The sequence below is a fragment of the Solanum stenotomum genome, chromosome 11 (genome assembly GCF_019186545.1).
Source record: "Solanum stenotomum isolate F172 chromosome 11, ASM1918654v1, whole genome shotgun sequence".
In the NCBI taxonomy this organism is placed as follows: Eukaryota; Viridiplantae; Streptophyta; class Magnoliopsida; order Solanales; family Solanaceae; genus Solanum; species Solanum stenotomum.
The window spans coordinates 15,339,753-15,354,387 of record NC_064292.1 but is presented as its reverse complement, the minus strand read 5'-3'; the positions used below and the strand labels follow the sequence as shown (position 1 = coordinate 15,354,387).

Here is a 14,635-nt window from a genome sequence, read left to right as displayed (position 1 = left end):
GCTAACCAATCTGGTCATATTAAGTATTTTAAATCTCGGAATTTATGGACCGACCATGAAGACTATTTATCTATTATGCAGCAGGCATGGTCTGATCCCCAAGCTGGCAATCCTTTTTATTCTTTGCAGCAGAACATTAAGAAAGTATGTCATAGTCTAAGCGTTTGGTCTAGAACAACTTTCGGGGTTATCTTTGATAAACCCAAAAAGTTGGAGATTCTTATTAAAAATTTTGAGGAAGCTGCAGTGGTTAATAATAGCCAGGAGAACAGAAAGATCCTGGCTAAAGCCAGAACAAACTTCCCCAAGTACATTAAACTTCAAGACAATGTGGTAAGGCATAAAGCTGGCTCCAGGGGATGCCAACACTGCATTCTTCCATAGCATCAAGAAAGACAAGAGAAAGAGGATTTTTATCCAAAAGTTAAAGGTGGTGAGGGTAACTGGGTGGAGGGTAATTCTAATATTGCCAATGTTGATTTTTTTGAGAAACTATTTAGTGCTGAAGATATTCTAGAGAACGATTCTATTTTTTGATATAGTCCACAGGGTAGTTAGTGATGAAGATAATATCTCCATTACTGCTACTCCTTTACAGGAGGTTAAAGACAGTGTTTTCTATAGATCCTAATAGTGCACCTGGACCTGATAGTCATAGTGGCAAATTCTATCAAAGTGCCTGGTCTATAATTTATTATGATCTTCTCAGGGCTGTGGTGTCTTTCTTTCAAGGAGCTTCCCTCCCTAAATTCTATACCCACAACTGTGTGGTTATGCTCCCTAAAATAGATTGTCCTCAAGATTTCTCGGATATCAGACCCATTAGTTTATGCAATGTGTTCAGCAAAATCATTGCTAAGTTCCTCAATGCTAGACTTAGTAATATTCTCCCCAAGATTATATGTCAAAATCAGTGTTGTGAAAGGTGCTCGCCTTTCGCCTTTGGCGACACAGCGAGGCGAGGCGAGGCACTATTGCCTATCTACAGCGAGGCGAGGCGATTTGAAAATGGCGAGCTATAGCGACGAAAAGGCGATGGCGAGGCGAGGCGACTAGCTTCGCCTTTTGTTATTATTATTTTTTAAGGTCTGATTTGATAATTAAAAGCCAAAATTAGGGTTTTTTTTGGGTATTTTTGCAAACTTTCACCTTCGCGACCTGTGCTCTTCTTCTCCTCAGTCGCGATTCTCGAGCTTCTTCGCGACTGCTGCTCCTTCGTGATTGCTGCCATGTACGAGACGAGACCTCTTCTTCTTCTTCTTCTTCTTCTAGTTTTTTTTTTTTTTTTTTTTTTATGACAAGGGAAACCCGCAGCCGCTACCCTTTGGGTGCGCACAGGGTAAAACCCCCGCTCCTANTAACCCGCACTAGGCAAGCCCGGTGCGACGAGCTCGACCTAGAAGGCAAACCCCTAGCTTTCGCTGGCAAGGGGTTTCGAACTTGAGACCTCCAACATGGAAGTCCCAAGCCCAAACCACTTCTTCTTCTCTTCTTCTTCGCAACCTCCTTTTCACTGTGCTCTGTTTACCAGTGGTAATGCAGTAGTGACCTGAGTCCTCTGTTTTCAGTTGTAGTGATAGAGTGCGCTGTTCTGTTGCAGTGTTCACTGCTCACTGAAATCTGCCTATATTTTTTTTTTAAAGAAATTTAATCCTTCTATAATTATTTCTTCCCTACTTAATTTAGTTTTATACTAATTAATCTAGAATTTAGAGTTTTTGTATTGCTTTTAGAGTTTTAGAGTTCTAGCATTGCTTGTCAATTGTCTTATGTATTATTGAGCCATTCAAGTTCTAGACTTTTAGTATCTACTATTAGTTTTTGAATTGAAATATTTGCTAATATATGTTATTGCTATTAAGATTTTGGATATTTATATATGCAATTAAAATTTTAAAGTTTTGGTATTAATTGGCGCCTTAATTCAAAAAGGCGAGCGCCTCACCTCGTGGCGAGGCAAGCCCTTGTCGCCTTTCGCCGTCCAAAACACTGGTCAAAATGAAAGTGGTTCTGTCAAGGGGAGAACTATTACTGACAATATAATGCTCACTCAAGAAACTGTCAATAATATTAAGAAATTTGTTCTTCATTCAAAACACATATTACTGATTCGCCTGATCTATTATATAGACGATTGGGACATCCTAGTTTATCAAAGCTTCAAAAATGGTATCTGACTTGTCTATTTTATAATATGAGCCGTCTTAGCTGGTAAGCATACTCATTCCTGGGTAATTGATCATAGTCTATTTTTTTCTTAGTTAATTCAGACATTTGAGGTCCTAGTCGAGCCAGTTCTATTTTGAAATTTCACAAATTTGTCAATTTCATTCATGATCATTCAAGGTGCACTTGGATATTCTTGATTACAAAATCAATTTGAATTGTTTCCCATTTTCCATACCTTATATGTTGTAATCCAAACAAATTAGGGGTTCCTATCCGCATTATTCGGAGTGCATGATAATGCACCAGAACATTTATCTGACTTTAGCAGTTCATGAACTCTTATGGGATCATTCCTTGTATATCATGCCCTTGGACCTCTCAACAAAATGGGATAGCTGAGAGGAAGGATAGACATTTCATTAAAACAGATCAAACCTTACTCATACAATCTCATGCTTCGTTACAGTTTTGGAAGATGCAGTTCTAGCATCCTGTTATCTTGTTAATCATGTCTTGCTTAAATTATTTTGAGATATGTATTATCGCTGCTTTTGACGGTTCTTAATCAATGGAGCATACCACATGCTGATAGCAACATGTAGAAAATAACAGGAGCTGCAATTGGCTAATGTTAGTATTTTCCTTTTTACCATTTTTGCAACTTTATGATTTATATAATGCGCAACACATACGATGATGAGTACAAAACGCTCTGAACCTCAGTATATCTTAGTTAGTCCCTATTTTAGAAAGAAATTCACCGATAACAAGACAAGGTGCCAGTTCGCGATTACGAAGGTACCTGCATCACTTTCTCAAATAATTAGAAGTAGCAGGCAATTAATTCTACCCCAATCGTTGTGTACCCAGAGCAGAAAAGAGAGACATCAACAACTGCCCAAGGATTTCAATTTTATCTTTGGGAAAGAGCCAAAAATGATGATTCTGTCATACCAAAAGTACAGTATGTACCTAATATATGCAGACATGCAAAATCCTGTCCAATAAAAAGGGAAAAGAATTTTCTCTGCGCCCTATTATGGCAGAACATAAGTCCAGCCTAGAGAAATAAACATAGGAGTTCACCTTATCAAAAAAGAAAGAAAGAAAGAAGTATACATATGAGTTCATGTGCTGTATAAGATAGAAAGAAATAAATGCTGAGACAAAACTTTCCAGAAGCCTACTTACATATTCCAAATCTCCACTTTGGTGGAGCAGGTAGTCATATCGACCACCTACTGCAAGCAATGTTCCTTCCATTAGTGATCCAGGATTGTCATCTTTTCTTAAATAAATCTACACAAATAAAACATTGCAATGAGTAGATGAAATATTGCAAGGAGCTCAGAGATTATTTTTGTTTTCTGGGAGGGTTTCATACATATAGATAAAGCTTCGTGAAAATTTTAAAATTCATAGAATTGCTATAACATATTTGCACACTGCAATTCAACAGAAGAGCTTGTGAACCATTGTGTCAGAAATACAAGTATTTATACAATTATAAGAGGTTTTATCAAAGGTACCAAAATGCTGATTGTGTTGATTAATAGGCATGATTGTAGATCTTATTATTTTCTTTTCCAAGCGTAATTATAGGAACAGATTATTTCCTTTTATTGTTGATAGTCTTTCCTTAATTAGTTAGGATTCACTTGTCTAATAATCCTTCTAGTGGGATGTAAAGACATACGGAAATACAAAGAAGCCTTTTCTTCTTCCTCAAATTCAACATGGTATTAGAGTCATTGCTGCCTTTTGAGGTGAGTTATCCCCTCTGCAACACTAGGGTTCCTATTATATCAAAGAGGTCATGTTTTTTCTCCCTCCTGGTGGGTTGTCCGCGACTCAGACCTTTTCCAGTAGTTTTTTTTAGAAAACTAACACCACCACAGGGTCCAGCAATCTCCAGAGACTAAACCAATCAAGTAGCACCGGCTGGCCGCCCGTCATGCGCATCCTAAAGTTTTGGGGCCAGCGACACATCAAACCCACGCACCGGCATGTCAAGCTCTTTTCGGCCATCTTTTGAAGAATTCCTTTGTAGTCTTCCAATTATTATGTGCCTACTCACCAAGTTTCAAATTTTTCCAATCACCGGAACTAGGGTTCCAGCAAGGCAAACCTGGTTTTTTGACAGACAGATCTTCAAATAGAGATTCAACACTAGAATAAGTCAGAACTGAAAAGACGATGCTTAAATTGTTAGACAGAGCACATTGTTATTTACTTAATTGTATCTCCAATACGCCCCTCGTGTGCGGGCTTGTTTATTTTCCATTAGCCAAACACGTGTGTGGGAAATATAGGAGAAAATATTATTGAATTATGCATCTACATTATTACACAAAGACCCTCTTTATAGACACTATAATACAATCCTTTACCAAGTAGGATTCGATATACTATTCTTATTCCTACTCCTATTCTAAGTGGGATTGTATATACTATTCTTGTTCTTATTCCAATTCTAGCACTCCCCCTCAAGCAGGTGCATACAAGTCATATGCACCTAGCTTGTTACAAATGTAATTAATTTAAGGACCGGTGAGGGACTTGGTGAAGATATGTGCAAGTAGATCACTTGACTTCACAAATTTTGAAACAATATCTCCGAGTATCTTTTCTACAACGTGTCAATCAATCTCAATGTGCTTAGTCCTCTCATGGAACACTGGATTTGATGTGATATGAAGGCATCTTGACTATAACACACAAGTTCCATTTGATCGATTTCTCCAAATTTTAGTTCTCTCAGCAACTGTTTGATCCAAACTAGCTCACAACTTGCTACAATCATTGCTCGATATTTTGCTTCTACACTAGATCAAGCAACCACACTTTGTTTCTTACTCTTCCACGACACCAAATTGCCCCCTACTAAAAGAAAATATCTGGATGTAGAACGTCTTATCAAAGAGTGATCCTACCTAATCAGCATCTATGTATCCACTGATATGCTCATGGCTTTACGGAAAAGATCAAGACATGGAGGCCGAGTTATAAGGTACATGGAAACCCACACTTCATTCTAGTACAAAAATTGAAGTTACTGAATAAAGACCTCACAAATTGGAAAAGGAGGTCTTGGGGAAGGTAGAAGCAAGAAGTACAAGGCTTTGGAAGACTTACTGGATCTACAACAGTCCATAAAAGGGAGAGTTAAATCAATGTAAGAGAAACAAAAGTTCTTGAGTCTACAGCTGGAGATTCCAAATATGGCAAAATCAGAAGAAGTTTGATAGAGGAAAAAATTCAGATGCCTTTGGTTGAAAAAAGGGGGTAAGAATACAAAGTTCTTTTTGCAGATGGCAAGCTCCAACAGAAGAGTATAGTGTACTCATGGATTGAAGGTTGGAGATGAAATAATTGAAAATAAAGATTTAATCTGGGGAAAATCTTAAGCTTCCACCAGCAACTATACATTGTGAGGAATATATGAGAAGAATATTATTGAATTGTGTATCTACATTATTACACGGAGATCCTATTTATAGACACTACAATACATTTCTTTACCAAGTAGGAAACTACATACTATTCTTATTCCTATTCCAAGTAGGATTGTATATATCTATTCTCATTCCAACACCCTCCCCTCAAGCTGGTGCATTCAAATCATATGTACCTAGCTTGTTACAAATGTAATTAATACGAGGACCAATCAGGGGCTTGGTCAGATACTTGCAAGTTGATCACTTGACTTCACAAAATTGACAGCCAATCTCAACGTGCTTAGTCTTCTCATGAAATACTAGATTTGATCCAGAATGCCGATAAAACACAAAGCGGCCAACTCCATTATGAGTCATGCCAAATTTCTGAATTATTGTGTTGAACTTCCCTTACCAAGCTTGAGAAAACTGTTTCAAACTAAAGAGTGACTTACGTAATCGACATACAAGGCTAATAAACTCCCCCTGAGCAACAAAATCAGGTGATTGCTCCGTATAGACCTCACAGTGCAGCGATCGCTAAAAAGTGCACAAAATTTGGTATAAAATATATGGATCGCCTTGGAAGATGAGGTAATACTAAACAAGAAAGTCACTAACAAATTAATCAAAACATGCTCATGCGTTGTGAGTATTAGATTTTATGGCTGAAAGTGCCCACAATATGAGAAATAGAATTATATGGGTAGGATCGAAATGATGGCACGACCCTACTGGAAATAGAAATTATATGGGTAGGATCAGATTGACGGCACGACCCAACTGAAAAGAGAAATTATATGGATAGGGTCAGAATGATGGCACAACCCTACACAAATAAGAAAGTAGTCACCATAAAGAACAGTGCTACGCAAATCAGATATGAAAAAGCAATCACCGAAAAGATGCATAGTGCTAGACAAATTGGATATGAGAAAGTAGTCACCGAAAAAATGGCATGGTGCTACACAAATAAAATATGACGAAGTAGTCACTGGAATAATGCAAATTGTTACGCAAATCGAATATGAGAAAGTTATTATCGGAAAGATGGCACAGTGTTACACAAATTAGCTATGAGAAAAGTCATTGGAAATATACATAATGACCCAACTTTTGTTAACATAATCATTGGCTAGACAGGCGACATATATGGGTAATAGCCACCCGCCGGCAGCGGAAACTCCTTGATTCTCTACCAAGATCGTAGAGGCTCATATACCACTTGTTAGGACCGAAATAATTAGGTGTCATGCGGAAGCTAGCAAAGCAAATCTCGAAAGATCATGAGTAAGAAGATCAACGAGAAATAAACCAAAAGAGACAAACATTTAACGTGGTTCGGTCAAACGACCTACATCCACAAGAAGAGATGAGCAATTCACTATATAAATATGACAGTACAAAAAATTGAGAGAAGTAACCTCACACAATTCACTCGGAATAAAAAGAGGTTCACACAAGTGATAACATATCATTTGTGTCTCAGCGTTTCTTCCCCTACACAACTCTCAAAGCCCCCTAGGACTATATTGTGAATGCTACCAAGTTAGAAGGAATGAGTGTGTATAAATAATGTCATAAACCTTTCCTACAAAAAAAAAGAACTACTCAAATATGGAGACTTTTTGTTTTCCTTTTCCTAAAAGGAAAACCCAATTATGGTAAGAAACTCAGGGCAAATACCCAATAAATCTCCCACTTAATCTAAATTTCTAACGAAACAAAAAATTTGCTCTACCTTCTTCACATAATCTTCAACAGGTTGCATCTCCATCTTACTAATCTCCTCCATTAAATCTATGTCTTCACACAGAGTAACACTCCGATAAAATTTCTCCACCAAAAATCTTCATTACCGTCAAATAGGTTGCGGCTAGAACTGAATCTGCCAAGATGAACACCTATTTTTAATCTAGTTCAACCATTGGATCATTAGGCCTAGCTCTGATATCATGTGAGAAATATATGAGAAGAATATTATTGAATTGTGTATCTACATTATTGCACACATATTGTATTTATAGACACTACAATACAATCTTTTACCAAGTAGGAAATTATATACTATTCTTATTCGTATTCCTTTTCTTATTCTAAGTAAGATTGTATATACTTATTCCTATTCTAACAAAAATGAAACTTGGAGACCATCAGCTAGTTTTGAAGATGTAGCTTCAATCACATTGGAGGAAAAAGATTGGCAAAAAGAGACTTTGAAACAGAGGTCCCGACAGTCATAAAAGCAAGTGCCCCTTATGAAGCTCCGAGCCTGAATGGATATGCGATAGCATATTTTAATGCTTTGGAGTTGATCAAGTAAGACATTATGGAAGCTATTCATCACTTCCATCAAGCAGGACAATTGGTTAAATCGTGTAATGCATCATTCATAGCTCTTATCCCAAAAAAGAAAGGAATTGTGGAACTTAAGGACTATAGACTAATTAGCCTAATTGGTAGTTTCTATAAAGTTGTCCAAAGTCTTAGTTGAAAGACCGTAGGGGTGATCAGGAAGTTGGTTTCAGGACATCAAAATGCCTTTATAAAAACAAGACAGATCATTGATGCAACCTTGTTAGCTAATGAAGTCTTGGATTCTTGTTCAAGCTTGACATTGAGAAAGACATTTGACCAATTGAATTGGCCATACCTTAGAAGTATACTCGGGAAAATGGGGTTCGTGGAAGGTTGGATATGGTGGATCAAAACTGTATAACCACCATAAAGTATTCTATTTTGATCAACGATGGACCTGTAGGTTTTTTCTTACCACAGAAAGGACTCAGACAAGGCGATATCACCATTTCTGTTTATTCTTGCAACGGAAGGCCACAACAGTATGTTAAATAAGGACAACCAACTTCACTAGATTAATGGATTTAGGGTTGGGAATAAAGTAGGGAGTACAGTAACTATTTACAGTAACTATTTCTCATTTACTGTATGTTGAGGCTAGGCGAAGCGCAGCTCTCTCGGGTTTTTCTGGCAAGGCGAGACTTAGGCAGAAAAGCAACCCTGAGGCAGTGAGGTGACGAGGTGGTAGCGAGAAGAAGTGTTGCTTTTTAAAGAAAAGAAAAAGACACTCTTCTTGCTTCTCCTGTCTTCTTTCGTTCTTCTTCTCCTTTGTTTTCCGGCAGCTATTTTCTTTTTCTTTCTTCTTCTTGCACAGCTTCTTCCTCCCACTGTTTACAAGCTTTTTTCTCTGTTTCTTCCTCCCACTGTTTTCGTCCTCTCCTCTGTTTCTGTTACAGTTTTTTAATTTTAATTGATTTTCGAGTTCTAGACATTCAATATCAACTATCTATTTTAAGTTTTTGAAATATTTACTAATGTGTTATTGCTATTGAGGTTTTTGTTATTTATATGTCCAAATTTAATATTTTAACTTTTTGTATTACTTTGTGNTTCTTCCTCCCACTGTTTACAAGCTTTTTTCTCTGTTTCTTCCTCCCGCTGTTTTCGTCCTCTCCTCTGTTACAGCTTCTTTGTTCTACCTCTGTTTCTGTTACAGTTTTTTAATTTAATTGATTTTCGAGTTCTAGACATTCAATATCAACTATCTATTTTAAGTTTTTGAAATATTTACTAATGTGTTATTGCTATTGAGGTTTTTGTTATTTATATGTCCAAATTTAATATTTTAACTTTTTGTATTACTTTGTGTTTCACTTCAATAAGACGAGGACTTCGCTTCTCACCTCAGTGAAGCAGGCTGTCATCGCTTTTTGTCACCCCTCACCTTCCAAAACACTGCAATGCAGCCTCTGAACTGGAGGAATTAGCAGAGCTGATGTGCTTCAATGTGGGGGCTTTCCCACTACTTATCGCCTTCCCTTGCGAGTAAAATACAAAAATCATGAGATCTGGAATTGTGTAACTGAGAAATTTGAAAAAAGGTTGGCATCATGGCAGAAACAGTCCCTATCCTTTTTGGGGCAGGTTAATTCCTATAATAGTGTGTTGGTCTGTTGGACAGCATTCCAAAATACTTTACGTCCCTTTCCCCCATTCCCAGACAATGTTTAGAAGAGACTTCTTATGGGAAGGTAATAGTAAGAGTCACAAATTTCACCTGATCAAGTAGCCTAGGCTGATACTACCAAAGGAATATGGAGGACTGGGTATACAAGACTTGAAACTACACAACAAGAGCAAGATAATGAAATTGCATTGAAGATACTACATGGGAGCCCAGGGCTGTGGAAATCAGTGATTATAACAGTATATGGGGAAAATAGCAAATGATGCGCCAGATAAAGTAACATATGTCATGGAACAGGTCCTTAGAAACACATTTCTAAACTCTGGAAAGAAGTGTATCTCAACTCCAAATTCAAGCTAGGGATGGATCGCATATTTCATTTTGGAAAGATATGGTTGCACTCAAGTGGTTTTGAAAGAGGAATTTCTTAATATGTACACACTGGGCAACTAAGATTCCAAGGTAGAGCACAACTGGAAGAACAACTCTTGGAACCCACAACTCATGAGAAATATTCAACACAGGTAGATGAACAAGCAATTGGAACTACTTTCAAAGTTAGCTGGGGCTGCTGTTAATCCACAGGCAGAGGACAAGTTACTGTGGTGCGGTTCAGATAGGGAGAGCTTCACTGTGAAGAAATGTTATTCTCATCTATGCTCCAACAAGAAGGTGATAGAAAGTTGGCCTTGGAAGCTTCATTCTGATCGCGACTTGGAAAAAGACAGAAGAGAAGGAACTTATCTGGAGAACTAAATTACCTACTAAAGTGATATGCTATAGCTGAGTAGCATTGTATGAAGTGTTAACACACCTCCAGACAGTCAACAAGTGTTACATGTGTCAAACAGAGTTGAAAAGTGTTAACACACCTCCTACTACATTGTTCAGTTGCAGCAGATATGTAGCACATGTTCCTCTCTATTTTGTCTAGCCTGGGTCATGCAATTCAGTATCAAAGAAGCATATGAAAGTTGGAGTTCATGAAGAGTTGGTAAATCCATCAAAAGACTTGGTTATTGGTGCCTGCTTCTATTTTTTGGTGCATCTGGAATGAGAGGAATTGTAGGTGTTTTGATGGGAATCCAACTCCAGTTCATGTTCTGAAAGCTAAGTGCTTGCTTATTTTATTTAGCTGGCAAAGCCAGACCCCTGTACCTAGTTGTGAAGCTTTTTTAGAATGTGTCAGCTCCTTAGTTATAGACTACCCTTTGTACATAAGCAGACACATTTTCTTCCCCTGTAATCTTTTGTTGCATCTCCGTGATGCTTTTGAATTCGTCTACTCTTACTTCAACAAAGAAACAATTAAAAAAAACATCAAGTTCAGTTCACTGACTAAAAACAAAGAACTAGCATACTGCAGCATTAACTATTCCGCTTATATATGCAATTATGGATTGCGCCAATAAAAGGATAGCTCAACTTTCCCGGAGTCCCAACTGACTCATGTTTAACTGATAGCCCTACATTATGTTGAAAGATGGAAGTCCAAAAGACAGTCAGCCTTATCAGCCTAACCCCCACCCCACCCCCAAAAGAAAACCTAAAAAGGGCCAGAGACTATCTTCACCAACCTCCTCTGTGGGAACATATACGCGTGACTCATAAAATGCACCACTCTCTGTGGGCACAGATACGCATGACTGATACAAATTACCATCACTTCTTCAGTATTCACTTAGAAATTCCTAATGTAAAAAGCATGGCCTGATGTCCATATCCTCCTTTTTTCCCTAGAAAATACTGGCATAAAATGTAGAATCAAATACAAATCTCCGAACACAGTAAAATAGCCATTGTTACTCTTCTTCCCTCTTTTCTAGTTGCAGGTTGGGGTTTGACCGTTTAACTTAATAAGCTAAAGATGACTGGGAAACAGAAAGTCCCAGAATCAAAGAAGGGACAGATACCTGGAAAAACAAGTTCCTGTGGTAACTCTCAGTTGGTGGCATAAGGGCATCTACATAGACACGTCGATCAAGTCTCCAAACTCGTAGGTAGTTAAAAAGTTCCGACAAATCATCAAGTGCCTTGCGGGTGGTTTTATCTGCATTAGTTAACCCAAAATTAAGTCTCCATATGCAACTAAAAGAAGAGGTAAACATGGCAATGAACGGCAATGTACCAGGAGGAAGAGCTCCCCTTAAACGAGGAAGAGCCTGGTCTGCAACTCCACAGAACCTCAACCCCACAGTTTGTAATCTATTTACAGCAGTTTCTGCAAGATTAAGTTCCTGAAAATACAAAGATTGGGGACCAATGTTCCAATAAAAGATCCAAATAAAATTCCAGCATGTATAAAATCCCCGGGAACTTGCTCATTCACTAGAGAACAAAGATTTATGTAATTTTCCCTTAAGTTAGTGACAGGATTTTGAAGTTTTAATAGTCTATCCTAATTCATAATCCTATGAATAAGGAATGTAATTTGTTTGGAAAATATTTACTTGAATAACACTTTACTTCATGAATAATACCTTATGATCTCTCTCTCTCTATATATATATATTTTATTTTTTTTGTCTTATTGTTTGATATCATTTCTCTATTCCTCTCCCGTTGCACCCTTCCCTCTTCTGGTGCTACATTACTGTAACGATCCGATCCACCGTTACTCAAGGGCATCTCGTGCGGAATCCAAAAATTCTGGAAATACGGTGTCAAATTTAAAAATTTGAACACACAAAGAAACTGGCTTATTTTAAAAATTGATTGAGCTGACGTCTGTCCGCCATAGCGGGAAGCCTCCCCCTATAGCGCATGCATGGCCGCTATAACAGGCTGAAGGGAAATCAAACCCTAGTTATACGACTTCTTTTATTTTCCTCCCACATTTGGAAGAGAGAAAATAGACGAGGATTGCTCGAAAAACCCTCCCAAGGCACCCGGGGAATGGGAGCAATGGAGGGGAGAGATTACAACGCAAGGGAGGTGAAAACCCAAGGAATTTTGATCCTCATTTGTCACAGTTTTCTCTCACAGGGTCGAAAGCTCATAGGCTTGATTCATCAGCTGATGCTTGGCGCAGGTAGGCTAGATTTTCTTTAATTGAGTAACTAGACTCGCTCTTATTGCATTATATCTTGTGGATTTTCGGAGATTGCATGGATAGGCCTTCGGGCACAACGTTTGGATGGTTAGGTTAGCGGCTAAGGTGGTTAGGGTGATAGTGGTTGTTAGCTAAAATGGTGGTTGTTCTATGGTATGACTGGGTGTTGTATGGGAACGGAATTGTGGGCAAGTTTAGAATTATCAGGAATTGGCTAGAGGTTACCTTTTAGTAGGTGACGGTTGTACGCTTTCCAATTTATGTATGTATGCATGTCTACTCCTTTATAGTATCATTTGTGCAATACATGTTGGGGAAAATAAAAGGATATGAAATGACACCATGTTAATAATCTCATACAATGAACCTGTTTACTTTACTTATAGTTTCAAGTGTTAGTGTTCATTGTGATTGTGCATCTTGTTTGTGATTGTTGGTTTGCTCGGGTACCACGCCGGTACAAGAATACTAACGGTTGGCTCGGATACCACGCATGATATGAATACTTACATTGGTTGGCTCGAGAACCATGTTGGTACACTAACAAATTGTGTGTGGGTTCCATGAGAGGACAAAATTTACATGTTGGTTCCATTAGTGAACTGGGTTTACCTTTTCATAATGTGATCAATGCATGTTGGTCCATGAGTGGCTGGGATTTGTGTTTAAATGCTGGGATGGTTCTGGTATAGACTGGAATTGCATGTTAAATATTATAGATGATGTCTAAAGGATCCTGGAGTGGTCTGATTACTTGAAAGGTGAGTTGGACTCAGGTATAGGTTTGGGTGTGATCATGTGGGGCATGTGAAAGTTAATTCTGGGTGAGGACCTGGAGTCTGGGCAATGTTATACTTGTGATTATAATTGTAGGTTATTTGTTTTCCTAAGTTGTGGTTGCTAGGTCAGGCTGATAATCGAGGGTCTACTGCATATTTTAAATGTTGGGACTAGATATGGTCGTTTAGTGTTTAGAACGCATCTAATAAGAGGGATTTGAGTCAAGGTGGTTTGCTAAAAATTCTTGCATGTGTTTTACTAGAATGGGCCAAAGGTCAGGGTGTTGGCATAAGAACTTGAGGGAGATTAATAGGTTGGTTAACATAGTTGGTCATGGTTCTGTGTTCGGGAAATCTCTATGTGATAAAAGGGTTAGGTTATGATCTGATATGAGAGTGGCATAACAGGTAGGCTTGGGAAGCCTTAGGGTGGCATAAAGGTAGGCTAGGGAAGCCTTAGAGTGGCCTAGATGGTGGAGTTTGCAGTGGAAGTAGGTGGGATGACTTGAGATAGAATGTATGAGTTCCAAGAAGTGTTGTCGTATTAAGCATGGTAAATGGGTGGCTCAGGGTTGTAGTTAAATATAAGTTTCATGTTTCTTGATTATTTGCATTATATTATATGGTAGGTTCAGGTCGACTGATGATGCCTACCCGTACATGTTTGCACTAATACTACTCTTGTTATGCCACTTGACATAGTCTGATTGCAGGATTCAAAGATGTTTCGTAGGTGAAGGCGAAGATGATCTCCGACAACTTCTACTCTTCCTTCCTTATGGGAGAGTTGTCTTATTTCTTTCATAAATTGTACTCTTTAGAAGCTCTTGTACCTGTTTAGACTAGTTCCTTGGGGGAGGGATCAGTGTATTTTCTTTACAAAGGTATTTTAATTTGATGAATTGTGAGTATTTCAATATATAAATAGGTTGTTCAGATTATGTTTTATTTATTTATCCGCATGTCATGATCGTTTTGGGGGTTGAGGATTCTCCTATCTAGGTGTTAGAGTAGGTGCTCATACGGCCCGGTGGGTTGGGTCGTGACAATTACTAATGTTGTCAAAGGCACGCTTAAGCCCTAAATGAAGGCTCAAGGCATGTTGAGTGCATCGCCTCGCTTAATGTGCGCTTCAGTATTGTCATCAAGGTTCTAAAGCATACTTTATCCTTGCCAATGAGGCTCATCTGAAGAGACAACACTAAACAATTTA

The 14,635-nt window shown here is 38.2% G+C and overlaps 2 protein-coding genes across 3 annotated transcripts in view; one reads left to right on the top strand and one right to left on the bottom strand.

The window, feature by feature from the left end:
• The window catches only part of LOC125845586 (probable E3 ubiquitin-protein ligase BAH1-like 1), a 253,315-nt gene that overhangs the window by 131,646 nt on the left and 107,034 nt on the right, over nucleotides 1-14,635 (top strand). The window lies entirely within an intron of this gene.
• The window catches only part of LOC125845568 (eIF-2-alpha kinase GCN2), a 55,214-nt gene that overhangs the window by 10,562 nt on the left and 30,017 nt on the right, over nucleotides 1-14,635 (bottom strand). Inside the window, exons 23-25 of the mRNA XM_049525102.1 lie at nucleotides 11,720-11,828; nucleotides 11,505-11,641; nucleotides 3,361-3,468 (exon numbers count right to left, since the gene is read on the bottom strand). Coding sequence (XP_049381059.1) covers nucleotides 3,361-3,468; nucleotides 11,505-11,641; nucleotides 11,720-11,828 — 354 coding nt within the window. The remainder of the gene's footprint in view (nucleotides 1-3,360; nucleotides 3,469-11,504; nucleotides 11,642-11,719; nucleotides 11,829-14,635) is intronic.